This window comes from Phyllosticta citribraziliensis (assembly GCF_038025025.1).
Source record: "Phyllosticta citribraziliensis strain CPC 17464 chromosome Unknown J3D65scaffold_14, whole genome shotgun sequence".
Lineage (NCBI taxonomy): Eukaryota > Fungi > Ascomycota > Dothideomycetes > Botryosphaeriales > Phyllostictaceae > Phyllosticta > Phyllosticta citribraziliensis.
The window spans coordinates 767,428-785,142 of NW_027117351.1; the positions used below are offsets into that span (position 1 = coordinate 767,428).

A 17,715-nucleotide genomic window follows, 5' to 3' on the forward strand; every position below is an offset into this window, starting at 1 on the left:
AAGCTTTTCAAAGCCCAATGGCAGCACAACCTGCTACGTTTGAATGCTTCTCATGGGCCTTCTGCAAAACACACGATTACTTCTGTGGCGAGTCACATCGTCAATGGAGATAGGCTGTATGGGTATGATCAAGCATTCAGCTGCTTGAGATATCTCTCCACCCTTGTGGAGGCAGTTCACGTGCTAATTTAAGTCCCTCCCCAGCATTCGTAAAGTGAAGTCCCCCTCCAAACTCAGTATGTCGCCGATGTGGGCGTTGGCTCGTAGCCCCATAGAAGCAAATGAAGGAAAAAAGGAAAAAAGGAAAGAGGAAAAACCGAAAACCCATAGTCCCGCCACCATGCAATGTATGACCACAAGGAGGCTCCGTCCGCTCACGTGGTCAGTCGTGTTGTTGATGCTGTCTGCATCCTACTCGTCGCCATCGGCCTTGACCTTCCTCCTGGATCGATTGACCCTCTTGCCGAGAAAGAGATTGTCGATGTAAGTCTCTCCGGCCATGACATTGTTGAGCTGCTCCTCGCACTGCCTGGCCCACTTGGCCGAAAGGCCCTGGATTCGGTCCTTGATGCGGCGCTGGGGGTCGTCATCATCGTCGGGGTGAGGGTCGGCGCGGCCGTCCAAGAGCTCCTTCAGGCGCTTCTCGCAAGCCTTGGCCGAGTGGAACGTGTCGTTGGAGATGTCGTTGAGCGTGAAGGCCGTGTCCTCGAAGAGGCGGGCGTGGACCTTGGCGAGCTCGCGCTCGTGGCGCAGCTTGTTGATGTTGTGGGCCTTGATGAGGGCAGCGTCCTGGATGTGTCAGTATTGGAAGCACTCGCATCGTTGAGCTGGAGCTCACTTCATTCATCGTCCAATGCTTCATTTTGAAGTCAAGGGCGTCGTCATTAGCAGCCATTTTGGCGAGTCGGATGCGTCTGTAACGCGTGCCGATCGTTTTGGCACTGTAGCCGCTGCCTTCCTCTTCCTCCAGGATCTTGGCGATCTGGGTGTCGCCGAAGTCGAGACCCTTGTATCTGACAATCTTCTCGTCGAGGCTGTCAAGCTCGCCCGTGATAGGGCGCCTGCTCATCATGAAGACATCTGGCTTGGGCACCGGCGGAGCGCGGTTGGCAGGTCCCTTGGGCAAGTTAGCTGACAGCTTGGGAGGCTCGGTGTGCGAGTGAGGGTACCTCATGAGGCTCAGTTGAGTTGTTGTTCCTGTCCATGTTTGTCGATGCCAGTCCGATGAGCCCGTGCGTGTGGAGTCCGTGCGTTGTTGGGTTGAGGTCCGTGCGTTGGAGGTTGATGGAGGAGGGGGGTGGGGGGCGGTTTTGTGCTTGTGGGTGACTCATCCACTCTGGAGGGAAGGTGCCCCTCGCCCACATGTGAACAGGAAAGCGCCGAAAGGGGTACGGGGGAAACGCCGGGAGGGGTCACAGGAAGGCGCCGAAAGGGGTAACGGGGAAGGCCTACAGACTGTCAACCTCCTGCCACCTCAGTACGGTACTTAGCAGCTCTGGGAGTCCTCCTACAGTCAGTCTCTGCCGAATCAACTTGGGTGTTATCGTTGCCTACGACTTTATTTAGAGACCCAAGGAGCATCCGTTAACTCACAGCTAGACGTGTCGTCCTAGGAGGCTCCATCGCCTGCTACTCTTCTCAATGGCTCAAGGAGCATTCGTCAGCGCACTACTGGATGTGTAGTCCTGGGAGGCTCCATCATCTACTATTTTACTCAGTAGCCCAGGAAGCATTCGTCAACTCACTACTAGGTGTAGTCCTGGGAGGCTCCATCACCTGCTACTCTTTTCAGCGGCACAAGGAGCATTCGTCAACTCACTTCTGGATGTGTAGTCCTGGGAGGCTCCGTTACCTAGTGCTCTACTGAGACGCTCAAGGAGCATTCATGCTCTGATTTGAGTAGCGAAGCTCAAGGAGCAGCCGTACTCCGTTGCTGAGGGATAGCTTGAGGAGGATTCCGATTAGACTGCGCCGCGGCTTAAGGAGCGTTCGAACATCTACATCTAATCAGCTCAGGGAGCATCCTGACGACGTTACTACTGAGAAGCTCAGGGAGCATTCGGCCGTCAACGGCTGAGTTGCCGCCAAGGGAATTTCTACATGTCAGCAATGCAAGACACAGGAAGCGTTCATGTATTTGATGAGTGTACGACCGCAGAGCATCCAGCCGTCCGAGTAGGCACACAGGGAGGCTTCGATGGCCTGCACAAGAGGCATAGAGGAATACTTCAAAACTTGGCCTGTTGCAGCATCTGCTCGAAGGTGGAGCCCGTAAAGTTTCATGACGGACTCTCCAGACCTTTCGATGCTCGTTCGCTATCCTTTCGGTGCTCGTCCGCTGGCTGTCCGCTGGCTGTCCGCTGCTCTTTCGATGCTCATTCGCTACTCCCATCCACTGCTCGTCCGCTGTTCGCTCGCTCGCTCCTCATCCGCTGTCCTTTCCATACGTGCACTTTGAGAATATTCACAAAAGGCTGACTGTTTCGCAGAGGATGTAAGGCATTCGTCAACCGGATCGCATAAGAAGCCTTCATCCCTGCAAGTGAACATGTGCGTGCGTTGAAAGTGTCCGGGATGCTTCTGTTCCGGATGATGGCAGAAGGAGGCTTGTCGTCTGGTCGCGAGAGTGCAGAAGGCCAAGGAGCGTTGGGAGCGGAGGCGATGACAGTGTGGCTGTGAGGGATGTGGTCGAAACAAAGTGGTCGTGGTACAGGCTAGCATGACGTCAGGTGCCTGCCGCCCAGTTCGATTGGCTGCACCACCCACGTCCCGGTCGTCTTTTGCCCGCACCTCCCCTCAGCCTTCTATAGGCGCTGACCTGTTGCTATACCTTGCGTCAACCTCGCTCGCCTCGCCCAAAAAACCTACTTATTTCACCAAATCCCACCGCTCCCCTTCTGCGCCCCGCTGCGCATCACCCACCTACCCGCTTCACATCGCCACCATGCTCGAGTACTTTACCTACAAGAAGTTCAAAGAAAACCGCGACAAGAAGAAGGAAGCCGAATCGCCTGCGCACACGCCCAAGTCGCCCGGTCCTAGCGACCATGCGCACGACATTCCTGAGCCCCGATCACCTATTCTCGATGACCGCGACGAGGCTTTCTTCGAGAGGGTAACGTCTGCTGGATACCAAGACCAAGAAGAGGAGACGCCACCTCCGCTGCCTGCAAGGCCTGGCACTGCCCAACATAGCTTGGAACATCCGAGAGCGAGATCCACAGAAGCAGAGAATGTTCCTCTCCCGCCGTCTCCTGCTGTCGATGACAGCAAGGCTTCCAAGGACAAAGCGCGCAGCTATTGGTCGTACGTCCAGGACTTGCCCAAGAGGGCCATGGTAAGTCTCATCCTACTCGGATTAATGCTTGCCTGGGTCTGACACCGTGCAGACAAAAAGACAGTCCAAGGCCGCAGGAGATACACTGGCGTCAGCCGCAGGCGCCGTCAAGAGAGGCGAAGGTGTTCCTCTCAACCCAGACGGCACGCTCAACGAAACCGAGATCAACAAAGAGGAGCGCGATTTGACACAAGTCCTGGACCAGCTGAACCTTGCCGCCGTTAACAACCGCGTCTTCAGCTTCTCGGAAGAATCGCAGAACCTGCTCGAAAGATGGAAGCAGGTACTCCGCGACATCGTCTCTGGCGCTCCGCACGCGTACGAAGATCTCGAACAGTTCTTGACCGGCAGCGAGAAGCAGCTGGACAAGATGTACAACAGCCTGCCGCCGTTTGTGCAGAACTTGGTCAGGTCGTTGCCCGTCAAGATGGCCGCCATGCTCGGACCCGAGGCTTTGGCTGCGGCCGAAGGCAAGCAGTTCGACTCGAAGAGGCTGGCTACTGAGGGCACCTCGAAAACGAAGCGACTTGGAAAGAAGGCGATGCGCATTCCTTCATTAAAAAGGCTCGTCACTGAGCAGGGTGCCATCGCCGCCATGCTCAAAAGCATTCTCAATTTCCTCAAGTTGAGGTTCCCGGCTGTCGTGTCCGGCACAAACGTCTTGATGAGCCTGGCAGTGTTCAGTGAGTTCGCCTCCTCGTTTTCCCAAGGGTTATCGCTGACATCGATCCACAGTCCTCCTCTTTGTGGTGTGGTACTGCCACAAGCGCGGCCGCGAAGTGCGTCTTGAGCAAGAGGCTGCCAGACAGGGGTCGCAGTCATCGCTCGAAAAGAGTGCCTCTGAATTCGAGGACGACGACATCATCTTGGAGCCCATCCGCCCCACCAGCATCGAAGAGCCAGATGGCCCTATCCGCCAGTCCACCGAGCCGCCAATCCACATCCACACCGATCCCGCGGCGCCAGACAAGCCGAGTGCGGACGTGAGGGACTTGCCTTCGGTGCTCCATTTGCCTGAACCGGGCAGCAACCCCAAGGACGGCGGAAAGGAAAGAAGCTCTTGATGAGGGAGATGGATATTACAGAAATATGATACCCACGATTGCGATGATGGATTCTGCGTTTGGGCTTCGGCGTTGCGTGGAGATTAGGCAGCAAGATTGATCGGACCTGCGATTGCAAATACAGGAGCGGTCGTAGTTTGAGACGGAGTGTTTCCGCGGTACTTTTTTGTAATGACCTAATACCACTCCGCTTCTTTCGCGAAACAACTGCGAAGTGTGCCGATCATCAACTAAGAAGTGAGAGCGCCGGTGTTGTTCATTGAAATGTCTAGGGAAGCTTCATACCCTCATATGCCTCTCCTTGTGATCTCCAAGATCGAGAAAATGTTCAACAAAACGCCCGCTCGCTGGTCATGGTTCATCGTAGACTCATACGCCATAGATAATTCGGAAAGCAAAGCGTTCAAATGCCCGAAATCCATGCGGTTACACGGCTCGCACAAGGAGCAACTCATCAATCAATCAAAGCTTGAAATCGGCGGCCTGGCGCTCCCAGCCCATGGCACTCGGCTCCATGGCTGCCACCTTTTCTACCAATTCGAACTTGCGGTCGCGGGCTCGCTCGGTGCACAGCTCGAATATCGTGCTCAGGTTGAACGTCAGGGCGTGGAATGCGACGCCCGAGTCTTGGGCCTCGTCGATGACGCGCTCCAGGGCGTCTCGGGCGTCTGTGATGCGCCCCACGTAAAGCAGGCACACGGCTCGGTTCTGTGCGACCATGTGGTCTGTGGGGGTTTGGGCGGCAAGTGCTTCCCACACGGTGAGTGCAGACGGGTAGTCTCCGTCGGCCATGGCGATGAGCGCGTTCAGAGGGTCAACAGGCGGGGCGGCGTCCGCGGTCGATGGCGTTGGGGGAGATGGCAACAGGGAGTCTGCGACACTGCGCTTGGCTGCGTCTACATCGCCCACACGTAGCCACGTTAGCGCCTCCATTGTCCTCAGACGGGATTGTTCTGGTGTGCGCGGCGTGGGTTCAGCCTCGTCGGCGTCCTTGCTACCCTCTGTGAGACCCAGCGTGGTCAGGTGTCGCGCAGCGCCTTCACACTCGCCCATTTCGATCAGGGCATTGGCTACTCTGATACCAAGCTCCAGCAGCCTGCTCTTCCACATCTGCTTCGACTCGGTGTTTTGGGCCCTGATGGCTTCGAGCCTAGCCTCGCGTGCCAACTCATAGTAGCCCATGACTCCGCGCCGCCAGTCTCCGTAGCCCAGTCCCATCAGGCGGACAGCTAGTACTCGGAGCTCCCATGGCACCAGATGGGCACCGGTCAATGGGTGTCGATAGAAGGCGCTGCTAAGGTCGCCAAGGGGCTTTGCTTCGGCGGCGGCGAGAGCATGTTGGTTCAGTAGTGATAGACACGCGAGGCGAACGTAGAGTAGTTCGAATATTTTGTCGTGGTCTGATGGCAGAGTCTCCTTCAGCAAGGCGTTTGCTGCGGCGGAAGCAGCCAGGCGGTAATGTCCCTTGGCGAGGAGGTCGGGAAGGGGAGTTGACGGATGCGGTTGATGTGGACTGGAGAGGAAGGGTTGCGGAATAGTTTGCGGCGGCAATGGATGGAAATTGCCAGGATGCAAAAGGTGGGAAAAGTCCTTTTCGAGATTGGCAGGAGGGGTCGTGAGGGAGGCGGCGGGAGAGGTTGCCCTGAGGGAGGGTTGCGGGGAGCGTGCAGCGGCAGCGGAGGGAGATGGGGCTGGTGCGTCTGAGAGCGGACTGGGCAAAAGTAAGCACAAGCGCAATAGATTGGACGTGATTGGCTTGGAATACTTGAAGTCGGCGTCGAGCGGACCTTTGGTGGATCGTCTGGTCACCACTGCAGGGGCTGGTCGTCAGCGCTTCTGGAGCTCGTGGGGGGGCAGCATGGGAAAAGTACCGCGTCGGCGCTCGTCGGCAGACGGTCCACGGGCATGTCCTCTGGGGGGAGCAGGCGACGACGAAGACATGACGATCGCGGGGAATAAATGGTGGATGACGTTGGGGGGGAAGCGGTGGTGATGGTGTTGAAGGGACGGAGATAGAGGGGACATGGGTGGAGTTTAGCGAGAGTCCGACATCGGCGACCAATGGATGGTCGGTCACTTTTTGCGTCTTGTTGCCGACGGCTAAGGCACGAGGGACAATACAACCATCCAACCCAAGTGACTCAGTCAACACCAAGCATTCCCCTCTTTCCAAAGTCTTTTTTTTGCCAGTCGCCCGCCAGTCCTCCCTCGTCCATTCCCCCCCCTTCCTGACCTCTCGCTCCTCGTCGCCTCTCCAGCCCTCGGGGCCCCATCTCCACTCACAATGCTCAAGGCACGTTCGTCGCGCGGCGCCTTCAAGTGCCTCAATGCCGCTGTCTCTCGCCCTCGCCCTTTCTCCACCTCTGCTGCGCGACCCGCCGTCTCGCCCTACCGCGCCTCCAGCCACGCCGCCCAGGCAAAGCCCGTCGTCAAAGACTCTGCAAAACGCACCCAGAGCACCGCCGCCGCCGTCCAGAATGAAAGGCCCGTGCCGAGTCCCGCCTTCAACGCCGACGAGCAGCCAAAGCTGGGCGCTTCGCGCACCCAGCCGCAAATGGACCACTCGTTCGTGGGCAAAAAGGGTGGAGAGATCTTCCACGACATGATGTTGAGACATGGAGTCAAGCATATTTGTACGTGCGCCGACTCCCCCGTGGGGTTTCTTTTGTGTGCGAGCACCACCTAATGACATGACTCAGTTGGATACCCAGGAGGCGCAATCCTTCCCGTCTTCGATGCCATTTACAACTCGAAACACTTCGACTTCATTCTCCCTAGACATGAGCAGGGTGCTGGCCACATGGCCGAGGGCTACGCCAGAGCCTCTGGCTTGCCTGGTGTCGTCCTCGTCACTTCTGGCCCCGGCGCCACCAACGTTATAACTCCCTTGCAAGACGCCTTGATGGACGGCACTCCCATGGTCGTCTTTTGCGGCCAGGTCCCTACCTCTGCCATTGGCTCCGATGCCTTCCAAGAGGCCGACACTGTCGGCATTTCAAGAGCATGCACAAAGTGGAATGTCATGGTCAAGAACATTGCCGAACTTCCCAGGCGTATCAACGAGGCATTCGAGATTGCCACGACTGGAAGACCGGGTCCTGTTCTTGTTGATCTCCCCAAGGACGTCACCGGTGGAACCCTGAACAGGCCAATTCCCGTGATCAGCACCCTGCCCACTCACCCGAGCGCCGCCAGCTTGGCTGCCCGTGAGCTGAGCAGGAAGCAGCTCGAGGGATCCATCCAGCGGACCGCGGATTTGATCAACATGGCCAAAAAGCCCGTCATCTACGCTGGTCAGGGTATTGTCAACAGCCCGCAAGGTCCTGAACTCCTCAAGCAGCTTGCGGACAAGGCCAGCATTCCTGTCACCACCACTCTCCAGGGTCTTGGAGGTTTTGACGAGTTTGACGACAAGTCCCTTCACATGCTCGGCATGCACGGTTCTGCCTACGCCAACATGGCCATGCAGGAGGCAGACCTTATCCTTGCCCTTGGTGCACGTTTCGATGACCGCATCACTGGCCATGTGGCTCGCTTCGCTCCTGCTGCGCGTGCTGCTGCCGCTGAAGGTCGCGGTGGTATCGTGCACTTTGAAATCATGCCCAAGAACATCAACAAGGTCGTACAGGCGACTGAGGCCGTCGAAGGTGATGTCGCCATGAACCTTGCGACCCTGATCCCTCAGCTCAACGAGGTCAAGGAGCGCCCCGAGTGGTTTGAGCAGATCAACGACTGGAAGCAGCGTTTCCCTTGGGCATTCGAGAGGGAAAGCACCAATGGCATGATCAAGCCGCAAATCGTCATGGAGAAGGTCAGCGAGTTGACCAAGTCGATCCGCGACAAGACCATCATCGCGACGGGTGTCGGTCAACATCAAATGTGGGCGGCTCAGCACTTCCGCTGGACGCACCCGCGCACCATGATCACGTCGGGTGGAGCAGGCACCATGGGTTTTGGTTTGCCCGCCGCCATTGGAGCCAAGGTCGCACGCCCGGAAGCTCTTGTCATTGACATTGACGGTGATGCTTCCTTCAGCATGACCCTCACTGAGCTCAGCACTGCTGCAGAGTTCAACATTGGTGTCAAGATCATCATCCTGAACAACGAGGAGCAGGGCATGGTCACGCAGTGGCAGTCCCTCTTCTTCCAAGACCGCTTCTCGCACACCCACCAAAAGAACGCCGACTTCGTCAAACTTGGCGATGCCATGGGTGTCAAGGCTGACCGTGTTGTGAAGCCTGAGGAGCTCGAGGCCAAGTTGAAGTGGCTCATTGAGACGGATGGACCGGCTCTCCTCGAGGTCGTTACTGACCAGAAGGTGCCCGTCTTGCCCATGGTGCCTGCGGGAAGCGCCCTCCACGAATTCCTTGTGTACGATGCCGGTAAGTGATTTTGCCCCTGTTATTCCAGGCCAGATTTTGACAGTTTTCAGACAAGGAGAAGGCACGCAGAGAGCAAACCCGCCGCCGTTCCGGCAGGTAATGGCATCTTAATGAACTGGCGATCCAACATCGTGTTTGGTCAAACGGGAGGCTTGTTGAGGTGACATGAAAAAAATTCCTTGACTTTATTTGGAGGCTGAAAAGACATCTATTGAGGATTGTGCACGGCGATTCAGCCACACGGAGGTGCCGTTTTATTTCTCGCTTTGTATCTTTCTCTGGTCTCTTTTTGCGCGGGTTTCCCCCTCTCGCAGGCGTTTTCTTTCCGCTGTCCATGTTTTTGAGGGTTGCGACATGAGCGTCTGCACCGGATTCTGGTGGGGTTGAAGCTTTGCTTGGTTGACGAGTTACTGGAGGGCTCTCATCAAGGGCATGCTGGATGGGTTCTTCAACAAGGTGGGATATGAAAAGTTGTCAATACAGAGACGAGCAGTGCGCCCGTCCAATGTTGGATAAATGACTCAAAAGAAGGTACGAGATTGACGCAACAACCCTCTCAAGCAGTGCCCTGCCAAGTGACTCCAGTTGCTTGTCCAGGTCGTCATACCGCGCTCGATTGAACGCTTCCACGGGTGTTTCAATCCTCTGTGCCTCCCACCCTCGCTCTTGTAATGACCGCAGAAACTTTTGAGTATGATTGGAATGGTTGATCGTTCACGACACAGGTTTGACAGGTGTCAAAGATAAGCAAGATTTTCACCTGAGGCAGAAGAAAAAATCACGGCACATTATTATCCCACAAGCTCCGAACAGTCACGCCGTCAACCCAGCCACCACCCGTGGTGTCGTTCTTGACAGTGTAACCCACCACCTTGCTCTGCCCAGGAAGCAGTAAAAAGGCATTTTGGTCAAAGTACAGAACAGCGCCTTCGGGGTAATCGAGCCACACCCAGGCTGCCACGCCCTTGGTCGCCGTGACGGTAAACTTTTGCGTGTCGGCAGAGTGACTCAACTCCAGGCCCGGATCAACCAGTTTGGCTTTGGCCAACGAGGTGGGATGGAACCAGTTCTCGTGAGTGAACGTTTGCTGTTGGTCGCTGTTGGGCAGTTTTCCCTCAGCCGACGCGTTGGCGACGAGGATGACGTTTTCTGGGTCGAAGCCGTTGAGGATGTCCTTTGTGTTTGCTTTGAGCACCAGCGTAGTGTTGATGGCACCGACGCTGAACTCGGCCGAGGTGGGCGTGTCAATATCGAGCTTCTTTCCAGACCAGTCATACCATGCGAAGTTGGCCGTGCCGGAAACGTCTGACCAGAGGTCGGACGTCACGTAGACTTCCAGCTCGCCAGTGGTGCGGTTGAAGAAGGGAGAAATGATGACCGGCTGGTAGATGTCTCTTGCGACGTACTGGAAACAGTCAGTCGGGAATTGGGCAACAACAAGCCTTGGTTGGCACACTTACGTGGAGAACTTTCCACCTCCCATCGTACTCGATCCCGGCCCACGTCGGCGTCTGCCAGATATCCTCGAGTTGCCAGTACAGACAGCCAAGTTGCCTCTCAGACATGCCGCTGCCCCGGCGGTAGAACATGATCTGGCTCTGGTAGAAATCCGCTTGGAAAATCTGAGTCGTGTGGCACCAGGCAGAGAAGTTTGCGACCGAGTCTTGTTTGTCCGGGACCGGATACCATCGTTGAGCGGCAACAGTCATTTCGCCCATCCCCTTGGTGGTGTTTTCGAAGTTGGATGTGTTGAGGCCTCCCGGCGGATAGTGGCGATTGCGCAATTGTATTACTGTTGAGTTGAAGTATAAGTCTTCTGGCGAGATGGCCTGGCGCCAACTCTGCAACGAGGGCATCGAGTGGTATCCGAATTCGTTAGAAAACCTTCCTACAGGGTAGGAACTGAAGTTGAATGCCAGGGCAGAGTTGTAGTTGTAGTAATCCGTTTCGCCGTAGATGGAACCGGGCGTCTTGTTTTCATATCTTTCAACGAGGGGCACTGGTAGACTGAAATCGAGTTCAAGATATCCGTTGCTTGTTGAGCTGGGAGCATATGAGATGCTCTTCGAGTTCCCAAAGACGATTGGGACCAGCGTTTCGAGGAAGAGCTTCTCATACTCGGCCACCAGTCTGTCGTACTGGTCTGGCGCAGTTTTCTCGACAATGGATAGCTCCAGATTCTCCAACTCGTTACCTCCAGCCCAAAATGCTAGCGAAGGATGGTGGTTGACCCTGCGGACTTGGTACGTTGCTTCTTCGCTGACATTGTCCAGAAACTCCCGGTCCACAGGGTAAAGAGCGTCACCAAACTCGAATTCACTCCACAATAGAATCCCGAGTTCATCAGCAATGTCGTACATGAAGTCAGGCGAGTATGCACCCGATGACCATACTCTGAGCATATTTTGATTTCCGGCTACGACCGCTTCGAACAGGTCACGGATTCGCGCCTCGGTCACGCGCACCCAGAACGCATCTGGTGGAATAAAGTTGGAGCCCTTTGCATAGAACTCGTGGCCGTTGATTTCAAAGTGCCAGTTGTTGCCCGGTGCAATACCCTGGGCGAGCTGCTGGGCTGTGATGACCCCTTCGTTGAGCACTATCGTCCGAAATCCGACACGCTTTGCGAGAGAGACGATCGTTTTATTCCCCGAGTCCACAATTTCGAGCTCAAGTCGGTAAAGCGTCTGGGGACCCAGTCCGTTCGGCCACCACAGCTGCACGCTCTCGGATGGAATGATGGCTGCTCCGGTGATGACGCCTTGTCCAGTTGTGATGTTGGTCAATGATCCACTGGAGACGGTGGAGTTGTCGGCGTCCAGAAGGCGATAGTTGATCCCGCGATTCGACCCGGACTGGCCCAGATAGTCCACACTTGCATTTAAGACCCACGGCTGCTCCTGGTCCGGCGGCAGATTATTCAATTGGCCCAGTCGGTAAATATCCACGAGTGAATTGCGAACGTAGATTTCTTCGACACCCAACTCGACAACAGAAGCGGGAAGCCATGGGCCAGCAGGGGCAAAAGCCGGTCCCTGAACGCAGTCAACTTTTTGATCATACAGAAGCGGGGATATGTTACCCAATCCCAACCGAAGTCGCTCTGCTCTTTCCTGATGAACTGCCTATTTGGGAATTCGTAGACCATTTCCACTCCATACGGCCATGTTTCTTGACCCGGCTGTGCAGCGATTTCATTGGCGATTTCAGGCGCGCTTCCAAAGTTAAGGCTCAATACAGGATCTTCCGCGCAGGTTTCCAGTATGTTGGTCACGTCGAAATAGTATTGTCGGAATTGGTTGTTTGTGGAGGCCACGTGCTTCCCGCAAAGCTCGATGGTGGAAAATGTGTCAAGTCCATTAAAGACAAGATAGGTGGAGGCAGCGTCTTTGTTCCTGCGTCAGATGTCAATGGGCCAGAGTCTTCGTTGCGTGGGCTTGCTGTCGTGAAACAAGCAGCCGCAGTTTTTGTGCAAAGTTCAGCATGCGACTGGTCTAACAATCCCACGAGAAGCACTCTAATGCTCTTCGTCCGTTTTTTGGTGCACTTCAGACTCTGAAAATGCCGAGCTTAACCTCCGCCCACATGCTGTCCGCCGCTATTTTGTCACTGGGTTGAAGGGAACAGTTTGAAAACTAGCAAACGAAACAGGAACCAAACAAGGACCAAACAGGAAACGGATCAGTCACTTACAGTGAGATGAGTGGTGCTGAAGTATATGTCCAGTTTGACCAGGCGACCCATCGCAAATTGAAGTCGTTCAAGCCAAAGTAAGGGTCTCCAATGACCTGAGCAGCAAACAGCTCAACATGTGCTTGCGAGGGTAATTTTGCAGGAACAGATATGTTCAACAGAGGATTTGACAGCGTCCAGTCCGAGCCAGATAATTCAATGACTCGACATGACGATGGAACTACGGCAACAGTCAGCGCGATGACGGCCTGAGGGGTCCAGCGGCGCATGATCCGCGACGAGAGTGGTTCAAAACAGCAAGAGGAAATTCCAAGATCAACAAGACCCGTAAAGATGGTCAAGGCGACAGCCAAGCAAGCCTTGTACTTAAAAGCATTCATGGCAGAGGGCTTTTCCACAAAAGCGACCGTTACATTCGCTCAAGGCGAGCGGGTAAAAGCAGTGGAAGCACGTAAAGATGGAGACGGAGGCAAGGGTTCCGTGAGGGGCACAAGGGATGGCGAACGAGTGGAGTGAGGGGTAAGGTGAGTTTCCGTCGTGCCCGTTGTTGGCGCCGTTTTGGTGCATAGAGCGTGGCAACATAACCGCAATTGGCATCCTGTCAGGTACCGTTGGACAGGCGGTGGAATGGTCCCAGTCCCCTCACTCAGAGGAGCTCGAGTGCTTGCTGTCATCCCCGGCACGAGCATGGATGCTGCCGAAGAGAAGTTGCCCGATTCGTGCGTCTGCGGCACTTGTCAACCGGTTTTCAGTTTGACGGCACGTCAAGCGAGTCCTAATTCTCACGACATTTGTCAGTGGTGTCGTATTTTGGCGGGGTAAAAGAGATGCTACACAGAGAATGGGACCCACCATCACTTGATTACCTACCCTGCAGGTTTGTTTCCCCGCCGTCTTTCCACGCTTCCAGAAGTTGTTCATCCACTGATGAGTCAAAAGAGTCGTTGAAAAGTGCAAAAAAGATCGTTGGACAAGTTGGGGATTGAACCCAAGACCTCCCGCATCCTTGCGTATTTGAAGGATTTCATGCAAAGCGGGCGCTCTGCCACTGAGCTACATGCCCTTAGCTAGTCGGAAAGTGGATATCGGAGATGGATCCATGTTCCTTGTTGATTTTGGAGGGGATTAATGTGTTTATAATTTAATAGCAAACAAGCGTTGCTCTGAGCGACCCATTCACTTCACAGTTTATTATTCTTTCATCACAGCAAGAGAGCTTCTTCACTACTGATTATATGTAGTCCTTCTTCTCTTCATGTTTTTTCTCTACGTGCTATCACTCGATTATTTCTGAAGGATGTTTCTGTGTCTTTCGCATGGATCCAATGGATTTCGCCATCCATAATACCATCGTCACAAACACGACACAAAAGCTGCGCAACAAGTTGGTTGCAGCTTACCGGGCTCCACCGTGCGACCAGGCGCTTTTGAGCGCAGAGAAAAACAGTCAGCGCAACGGTGTTTGCTTCAGCCAACTTTCTCCGATTCAACAAATTTCCGTCTTGATGCCTAGATGCGCCATTTTTACCCTCGAACTTTGGACATCAGCCATCGCAAACTCCCGAAAAAGACCACAACGTTGGTGCATCGAGGCCCAATCTCTACCCCATTGTCTCTGGTGTGTTTGCTGCCTTCGGCTGGCAGTGAACCCTGTCACCAGGTTGACGGCGGATCTCTACGTTTAACCACTGCCAGTCTGCAGTTCTGACAAGTCAGAGAAAGAGCGACATATTCCAACACAAGGGCAACATGGAAGCTCAAGACATCTTCAATGTGTTCAATTTCCCCAGTACTTAATGGACTACGGTCAAGGCTCGAAGTCGGAATGCATCATCGACATTCAGTTCCCCAAACTTGGCTCTTGGCACTCCACACCCAAACTTGCACCGAAATCATGAATCCATTCCTACCGTTCTGTATAGTCACTTTGATTGCTGCAACGAGCACAGCCGCAGACCGGGCTCTGGAACCCATCCTTGGAAAGACCGTTGGATATTCAAAGGTGTTGAACCACTGCAACTACTCTGTCACTGTGTGGTTATCAGGAGACCTCCAGGAAGAACAGCAAATGAAATGGATACTCAAACCATTGAAAGGGGAGTTCGCGCATCCATACATGACAAAGAACGAATCCGCTGGCATGTCCATCAAGATACGGCGAAACAATAAAGACCATGGGCTCAAAGGCCAGCGTGCACCACTGACGCAGCTTGAATACCGCGCTGCGTTTTCGGGGAACAACAAGACGTTCTATGACATAAGCAGTAAGTCTCGACATGCAATTTCTTCAGTGACGGAGCATCGTAACTGATGCCGATGAACAGACGTCGACTGCGGCGCCAATCCAGGAGTGACAAACAACACTCACACGGCAGGATGGACCAACAGCCAGGACCTGCATCCCGAAAACTGTCCCTTCTGGCGCGATGGATTTGTCCTCGACGTCGAAAGTCCCAATTGCCGGGGCATATCGTGCTTCCCAGGTAGCAAGATGTGCAGCAACGTCTACTATCTCCCCAACGACGACGAGCTGGACGCCGCAGGTGGCAGGCTTCTGCACGACTGCGAAGGTAACAGTTTCAACATGACGCTGCACCTGTGTCCGTGTCACGATCCTGCAGCCCGCGAGTGCTACCTTGCTGCTCAGAGCGGAACTGGCTTCAACTCCAGTCGGAGCGTTGTTTTGCCAAAGGATGGGTTTCCCACGACCCCTATAGATTCTGCCACAGTCTCTCGTCAATCCACGTTTCTTACACTTCCGGGGACGACTCCTTCAGTGAGTCCCCTGAGATCCGAAAGTGACGGCGACAACGAGAATTCAATACTCCATGGGCCAGTTGTCGGACCCGGACCCTTTTGAATTGCAATCACCGTCATCAATAGTGACGTCCCAAGGCAGATCGGCGAACCCCTTTTCAACAATCGGCACAATGATCGACAAGACACTGCTGGACGACAGGAACTCGGACGTTGATCGACCTGCCCACCCATGACGGACCAAGCCAATCAGTTGGGGCCATTTTGTAACCGTCGACTGCCTAGTTTTGGTTCCGAGAAAAATCGGGTGGCGTTGCAAGTCATGTGATGGGCACTGCAGTATATCCGGGCACGAAAAGGTCGATGCCGTCGGGAGTGGCTTGGGATGACGTAGCATCAATATCATCTTTTTGCCGGTTGGCCATCATCGCCATCTGTTTTTTCGCGTGCACTGGACTTGGAGGTAGTCATGTTCAGAATCCAATCATGAGGGGACTCGATTAACTTTGTACATAAAGCATCTAATTCGTCATACCACACCGCCGATGCAGACCTCATCCAACCGCTTCGTACTTTTCGTCGTCAATTTAAAAACTGGCTTACAGCTGACCGGCAGCGTTGAAGTCGACGAGGGCCTCCTGGACGCGCGTCGACATGGTCTTCTCACCCTCGCGGACCCAGACACGGGGGTCGTAGAACTTCTTGTTGGGCTTGTCAGCACCGTCGGGGTTGCCGACTTGGGTCATGATGTAGTCCTTCTTGTTGAGGACGTAGTCACGGATACCGAGGAGGTAGGCCCTGAGCAATCGTTAGAACATGGACCATTGGCTTGGACTTGAATTAACTTACCACTGCAGGTCAGTGTCGAGGTTGACCTTGACGACACCGTAGCTGATGGCCTCCTTGAACTCCTCCTTGGAGGAACCAGAGCCACCGTGGAAGACGAAGAAGACGGGCTTGTCGTCGCTGGCCTTGATGGCGGCCTTGACGTGCTGCTGGTGCTTGGAGAGGAGCTCGGGGTGGAGCTTGACGTTGCCGGGCTTGTAGACACCGTGGACGTTACCGAAGCCGGCCGCGATGGAGAAGAAGGGGGAGACCTTGGAGAGCCTGTTGTGGATGTTGAGGATGTCCTCGGGCTGGGTGTAGAGGGAGTTGTTGTCAACGTCCTCGTTGTTGACACCGTCCTCCTCACCACCAGTGATGCCAATCTCCATCTCGAGCCATTGCTTCATGGGGGCAGCGCGCTCGAGGTACTTGGCGGTGGTCTCAATGTTGTAGTCGACGTCCTCCTCGGACAGGTCGATCATGTGCGAGGACCACAGGGGCTCGCCGTGCAGCTTGAACCAAGCCTCGTCGGCGTCAAGCATGCCGTCGAGCCATGGCAGGAGCTTCTTGGCGCAGTGGTCGGTGTGGAGGACGACGGGAACGCCGTAGGCGGGGGCAATGGCGCGGATGTAGTGGGCGGCAGCAATGGCACCAGCAATGGAGGCCTTCTGGTCCTTGTTGTCGACACCCTTGCCGGCGAAGTAGGCGGCACCACCCTGCGAGGTTTGCAGGACGATGGGCGACTTCTTGTCCCTGGCGGCCTCAAGGGCAGCAACAACGGTCGAGGAGCTGGTGACGTTCTGCAGAACGAGTCAGTGGCGAGGAGGGCAGGTGGACGATGCAAGACTTACGATGGCGGGGATGGCAAACTTGTGCTGCTGGCAGTACTTGAAGAGCTTGTAGACGTCGTCGCCGTAGATGACGCCGGCCTTTTTGCTGAGAACGTCGGTGACACCCATGATGATGATGATTTGTAGTTGTTGAAGGTGGTGTGGTGAAGAGTGGTCGTCTAGGGAGGAGTCAGAGGGAGGGGGTATCACTGTGAGGGGAGCGAGGAATTGATGAGGAGAGGAGGGGAGGAGGGGGAGGGGCAGTTTTGAGCTTTTTTAAATCGGTTGGGGGCAGACGGGAGGGTCGCAAGGCGACGGGTTGCGTCAGAGGGTGGAGATGGGAGACAGGGAAGGGGGAACGTACCAGGTGGCTGATGGCGAGTCGATGGATTGAGAGAAAGAGAGAGAGAGGGAGAGAGGGAGAGAACAGAGAGAGAGGAAGGGAATACTGTGGGTGGGGAACTCTTGTGTCATGGCATGGCGGGGCGCGGCTCTGCGTCGGCCTCAATCGGACTCTCGCCCACCACACCACCTCAGCCCAGCCTGCCGCCGCGCTCACTTCATCTCTGCTGCCCTCTTCTGCTCTCTCATCTCACCGTTCCACCTGTTTCGCGATAGCGGGTCTCTTCTTTTCTTCGCGCTTCCTTTTCCACTTGCCGGTCGCCCGCGCCTCGGTCCGGCTCTCTCTCAGATGTCCGGACCCTTAGGTTGGGTTGTGCGTCCGACGAGACCCTGACACCCGTCTTCTGCCGTACAAGAAGCAGCCATGCCCTCAGGTCAGACGCATTTAGGTCAGACGCATTCAGCCAGAAGCCGGGGCCCGGACG

At 55.2% G+C, this 17,715-nt stretch overlaps 7 protein-coding genes and 1 non-coding gene across 8 annotated transcripts; 3 read left to right on the forward strand and 5 right to left on the reverse strand.

Moving 5' to 3' along the window:
* Positions 1-84: 84 nt before the first annotated feature.
* On the reverse strand, positions 85-1,427 carry J3D65DRAFT_155645 (uncharacterized protein). Its single transcript, XM_066794128.1, has 2 exons — positions 839-1,427; positions 85-789 (listed from the first exon to the last, which is right to left on the reverse strand). The coding sequence occupies exons 1-2, from the start codon at positions 1,172-1,174 to the stop codon at positions 412-414; spliced, it is 714 nt and encodes a 237-aa protein (XP_066650628.1). The 5' UTR covers positions 1,175-1,427; the 3' UTR covers positions 85-411.
* Positions 1,428-2,800: 1,373 nt separating this feature from the next.
* J3D65DRAFT_641085 (uncharacterized protein) lies at positions 2,801-4,670 on the forward strand. The gene is made up of 3 exons (XM_066801854.1): positions 2,801-3,337; positions 3,390-4,020; positions 4,073-4,670. The coding sequence occupies exons 1-3, from the start codon at positions 2,945-2,947 to the stop codon at positions 4,399-4,401; spliced, it is 1,353 nt and encodes a 450-aa protein (XP_066650629.1). The 5' UTR covers positions 2,801-2,944; the 3' UTR covers positions 4,402-4,670.
* On the reverse strand, positions 4,434-6,379 carry J3D65DRAFT_641087 (uncharacterized protein). The gene is made up of 3 exons (XM_066801855.1): positions 6,273-6,379; positions 6,167-6,212; positions 4,434-6,112 (listed from the first exon to the last, which is right to left on the reverse strand). Exons 1-3 carry the CDS (start codon positions 6,340-6,342, stop codon positions 4,864-4,866), a joined length of 1,365 nt encoding a protein of 454 aa, XP_066650630.1. The 5' UTR covers positions 6,343-6,379; the 3' UTR covers positions 4,434-4,863.
* Positions 6,380-6,685: 306 nt separating this feature from the next.
* J3D65DRAFT_607450 (large subunit of biosynthetic type acetolactate synthase) lies at positions 6,686-8,791 on the forward strand (the record flags this gene model as incomplete). The annotated part of the gene is made up of 2 exons (XM_066798505.1): positions 6,686-7,034; positions 7,101-8,791. 2 exons carry the CDS (start codon positions 6,686-6,688, stop codon positions 8,789-8,791), a joined length of 2,040 nt encoding a protein of 679 aa, XP_066650631.1.
* Positions 8,792-9,561: 770 nt separating this feature from the next.
* Positions 9,562-12,745, reverse strand: J3D65DRAFT_672161 (putative beta-mannosidase; the record flags this gene model as incomplete). The annotated part of the gene is made up of 4 exons (XM_066803456.1): positions 9,562-10,188; positions 10,244-11,818; positions 11,866-12,178; positions 12,477-12,745. 4 exons carry the CDS (start codon positions 12,743-12,745, stop codon positions 9,562-9,564), a joined length of 2,784 nt encoding a protein of 927 aa, XP_066650632.1.
* A 698-nt stretch (positions 12,746-13,443) lies between these two features.
* Positions 13,444-13,539, reverse strand: J3D65DRAFT_t149. The gene has a single exon. It is a non-coding gene; the product is annotated as a tRNA-Ala (tRNA).
* Positions 13,540-13,850: 311 nt separating this feature from the next.
* J3D65DRAFT_155841 (uncharacterized protein) lies at positions 13,851-15,646 on the forward strand. Its single transcript, XM_066794129.1, has 2 exons — positions 13,851-14,740; positions 14,801-15,646. The coding sequence occupies exons 1-2, from the start codon at positions 14,248-14,250 to the stop codon at positions 15,334-15,336; spliced, it is 1,029 nt and encodes a 342-aa protein (XP_066650633.1). The 5' UTR covers positions 13,851-14,247; the 3' UTR covers positions 15,337-15,646.
* A 68-nt stretch (positions 15,647-15,714) lies between these two features.
* On the reverse strand, positions 15,715-17,304 carry J3D65DRAFT_641102 (fructose-bisphosphate aldolase, class II). Its single transcript, XM_066801856.1, has 3 exons — positions 16,910-17,304; positions 16,083-16,858; positions 15,715-16,031 (listed from the first exon to the last, which is right to left on the reverse strand). The coding sequence occupies exons 1-3, from the start codon at positions 17,015-17,017 to the stop codon at positions 15,833-15,835; spliced, it is 1,083 nt and encodes a 360-aa protein (XP_066650634.1). The 5' UTR covers positions 17,018-17,304; the 3' UTR covers positions 15,715-15,832.
* Between the last annotated feature and the right edge of the window lie 411 nt (positions 17,305-17,715).

Bases quoted from the DNA above. Each gene is read 5' to 3' on its own strand.
- J3D65DRAFT_641087 (XM_066801855.1), bottom strand. From the start codon at position 6,342: ATGTCTTCGTCGTCGCCTGCTCCCCCCAGAGGACATGCCCGTGGACCG. The intron at 6,213-6,272 runs GTACTTTTCCCA...CAGCCCCTGCAG, and splicing joins TGCCGACGAGCGCCGACGCG to TGGTGACCAGACGATCCACC. The intron at 6,113-6,166 runs GTATTCCAAGCC...ACTTTTGCCCAG, and splicing joins CCGCTCGACGCCGACTTCAA to TCCGCTCTCAGACGCACCAG.
- J3D65DRAFT_641085 (XM_066801854.1), top strand. From the start codon at position 2,945: ATGCTCGAGTACTTTACCTACAAGAAGTTCAAAGAAAACCGCGACAAG. The intron at 3,338-3,389 runs GTAAGTCTCATC...GACACCGTGCAG, and splicing joins ACTTGCCCAAGAGGGCCATG to ACAAAAAGACAGTCCAAGGC. The intron at 4,021-4,072 runs GTGAGTTCGCCT...ATCGATCCACAG, and splicing joins GATGAGCCTGGCAGTGTTCA to TCCTCCTCTTTGTGGTGTGG.
- J3D65DRAFT_155645 (XM_066794128.1), bottom strand. From the start codon at position 1,174: ATGAGGTACCCTCACTCGCACACCGAGCCTCCCAAGCTGTCAGCTAAC. The intron at 790-838 runs GTGAGCTCCAGC...TGACACATCCAG, and splicing joins AGCATTGGACGATGAATGAA to GACGCTGCCCTCATCAAGGC.
- J3D65DRAFT_155841 (XM_066794129.1), top strand. From the start codon at position 14,248: ATGTGTTCAATTTCCCCAGTACTTAATGGACTACGGTCAAGGCTCGAA. The intron at 14,741-14,800 runs GTAAGTCTCGAC...GCCGATGAACAG, and splicing joins GACGTTCTATGACATAAGCA to ACGTCGACTGCGGCGCCAAT.
- J3D65DRAFT_641102 (XM_066801856.1), bottom strand. From the start codon at position 17,017: ATGGGTGTCACCGACGTTCTCAGCAAAAAGGCCGGCGTCATCTACGGC. The intron at 16,859-16,909 runs GTAAGTCTTGCA...CTCGTTCTGCAG, and splicing joins AGTTTGCCATCCCCGCCATC to AACGTCACCAGCTCCTCGAC. The intron at 16,032-16,082 runs GTAAGTTAATTC...ACGATTGCTCAG, and splicing joins CTCGACACTGACCTGCAGTG to GGCCTACCTCCTCGGTATCC.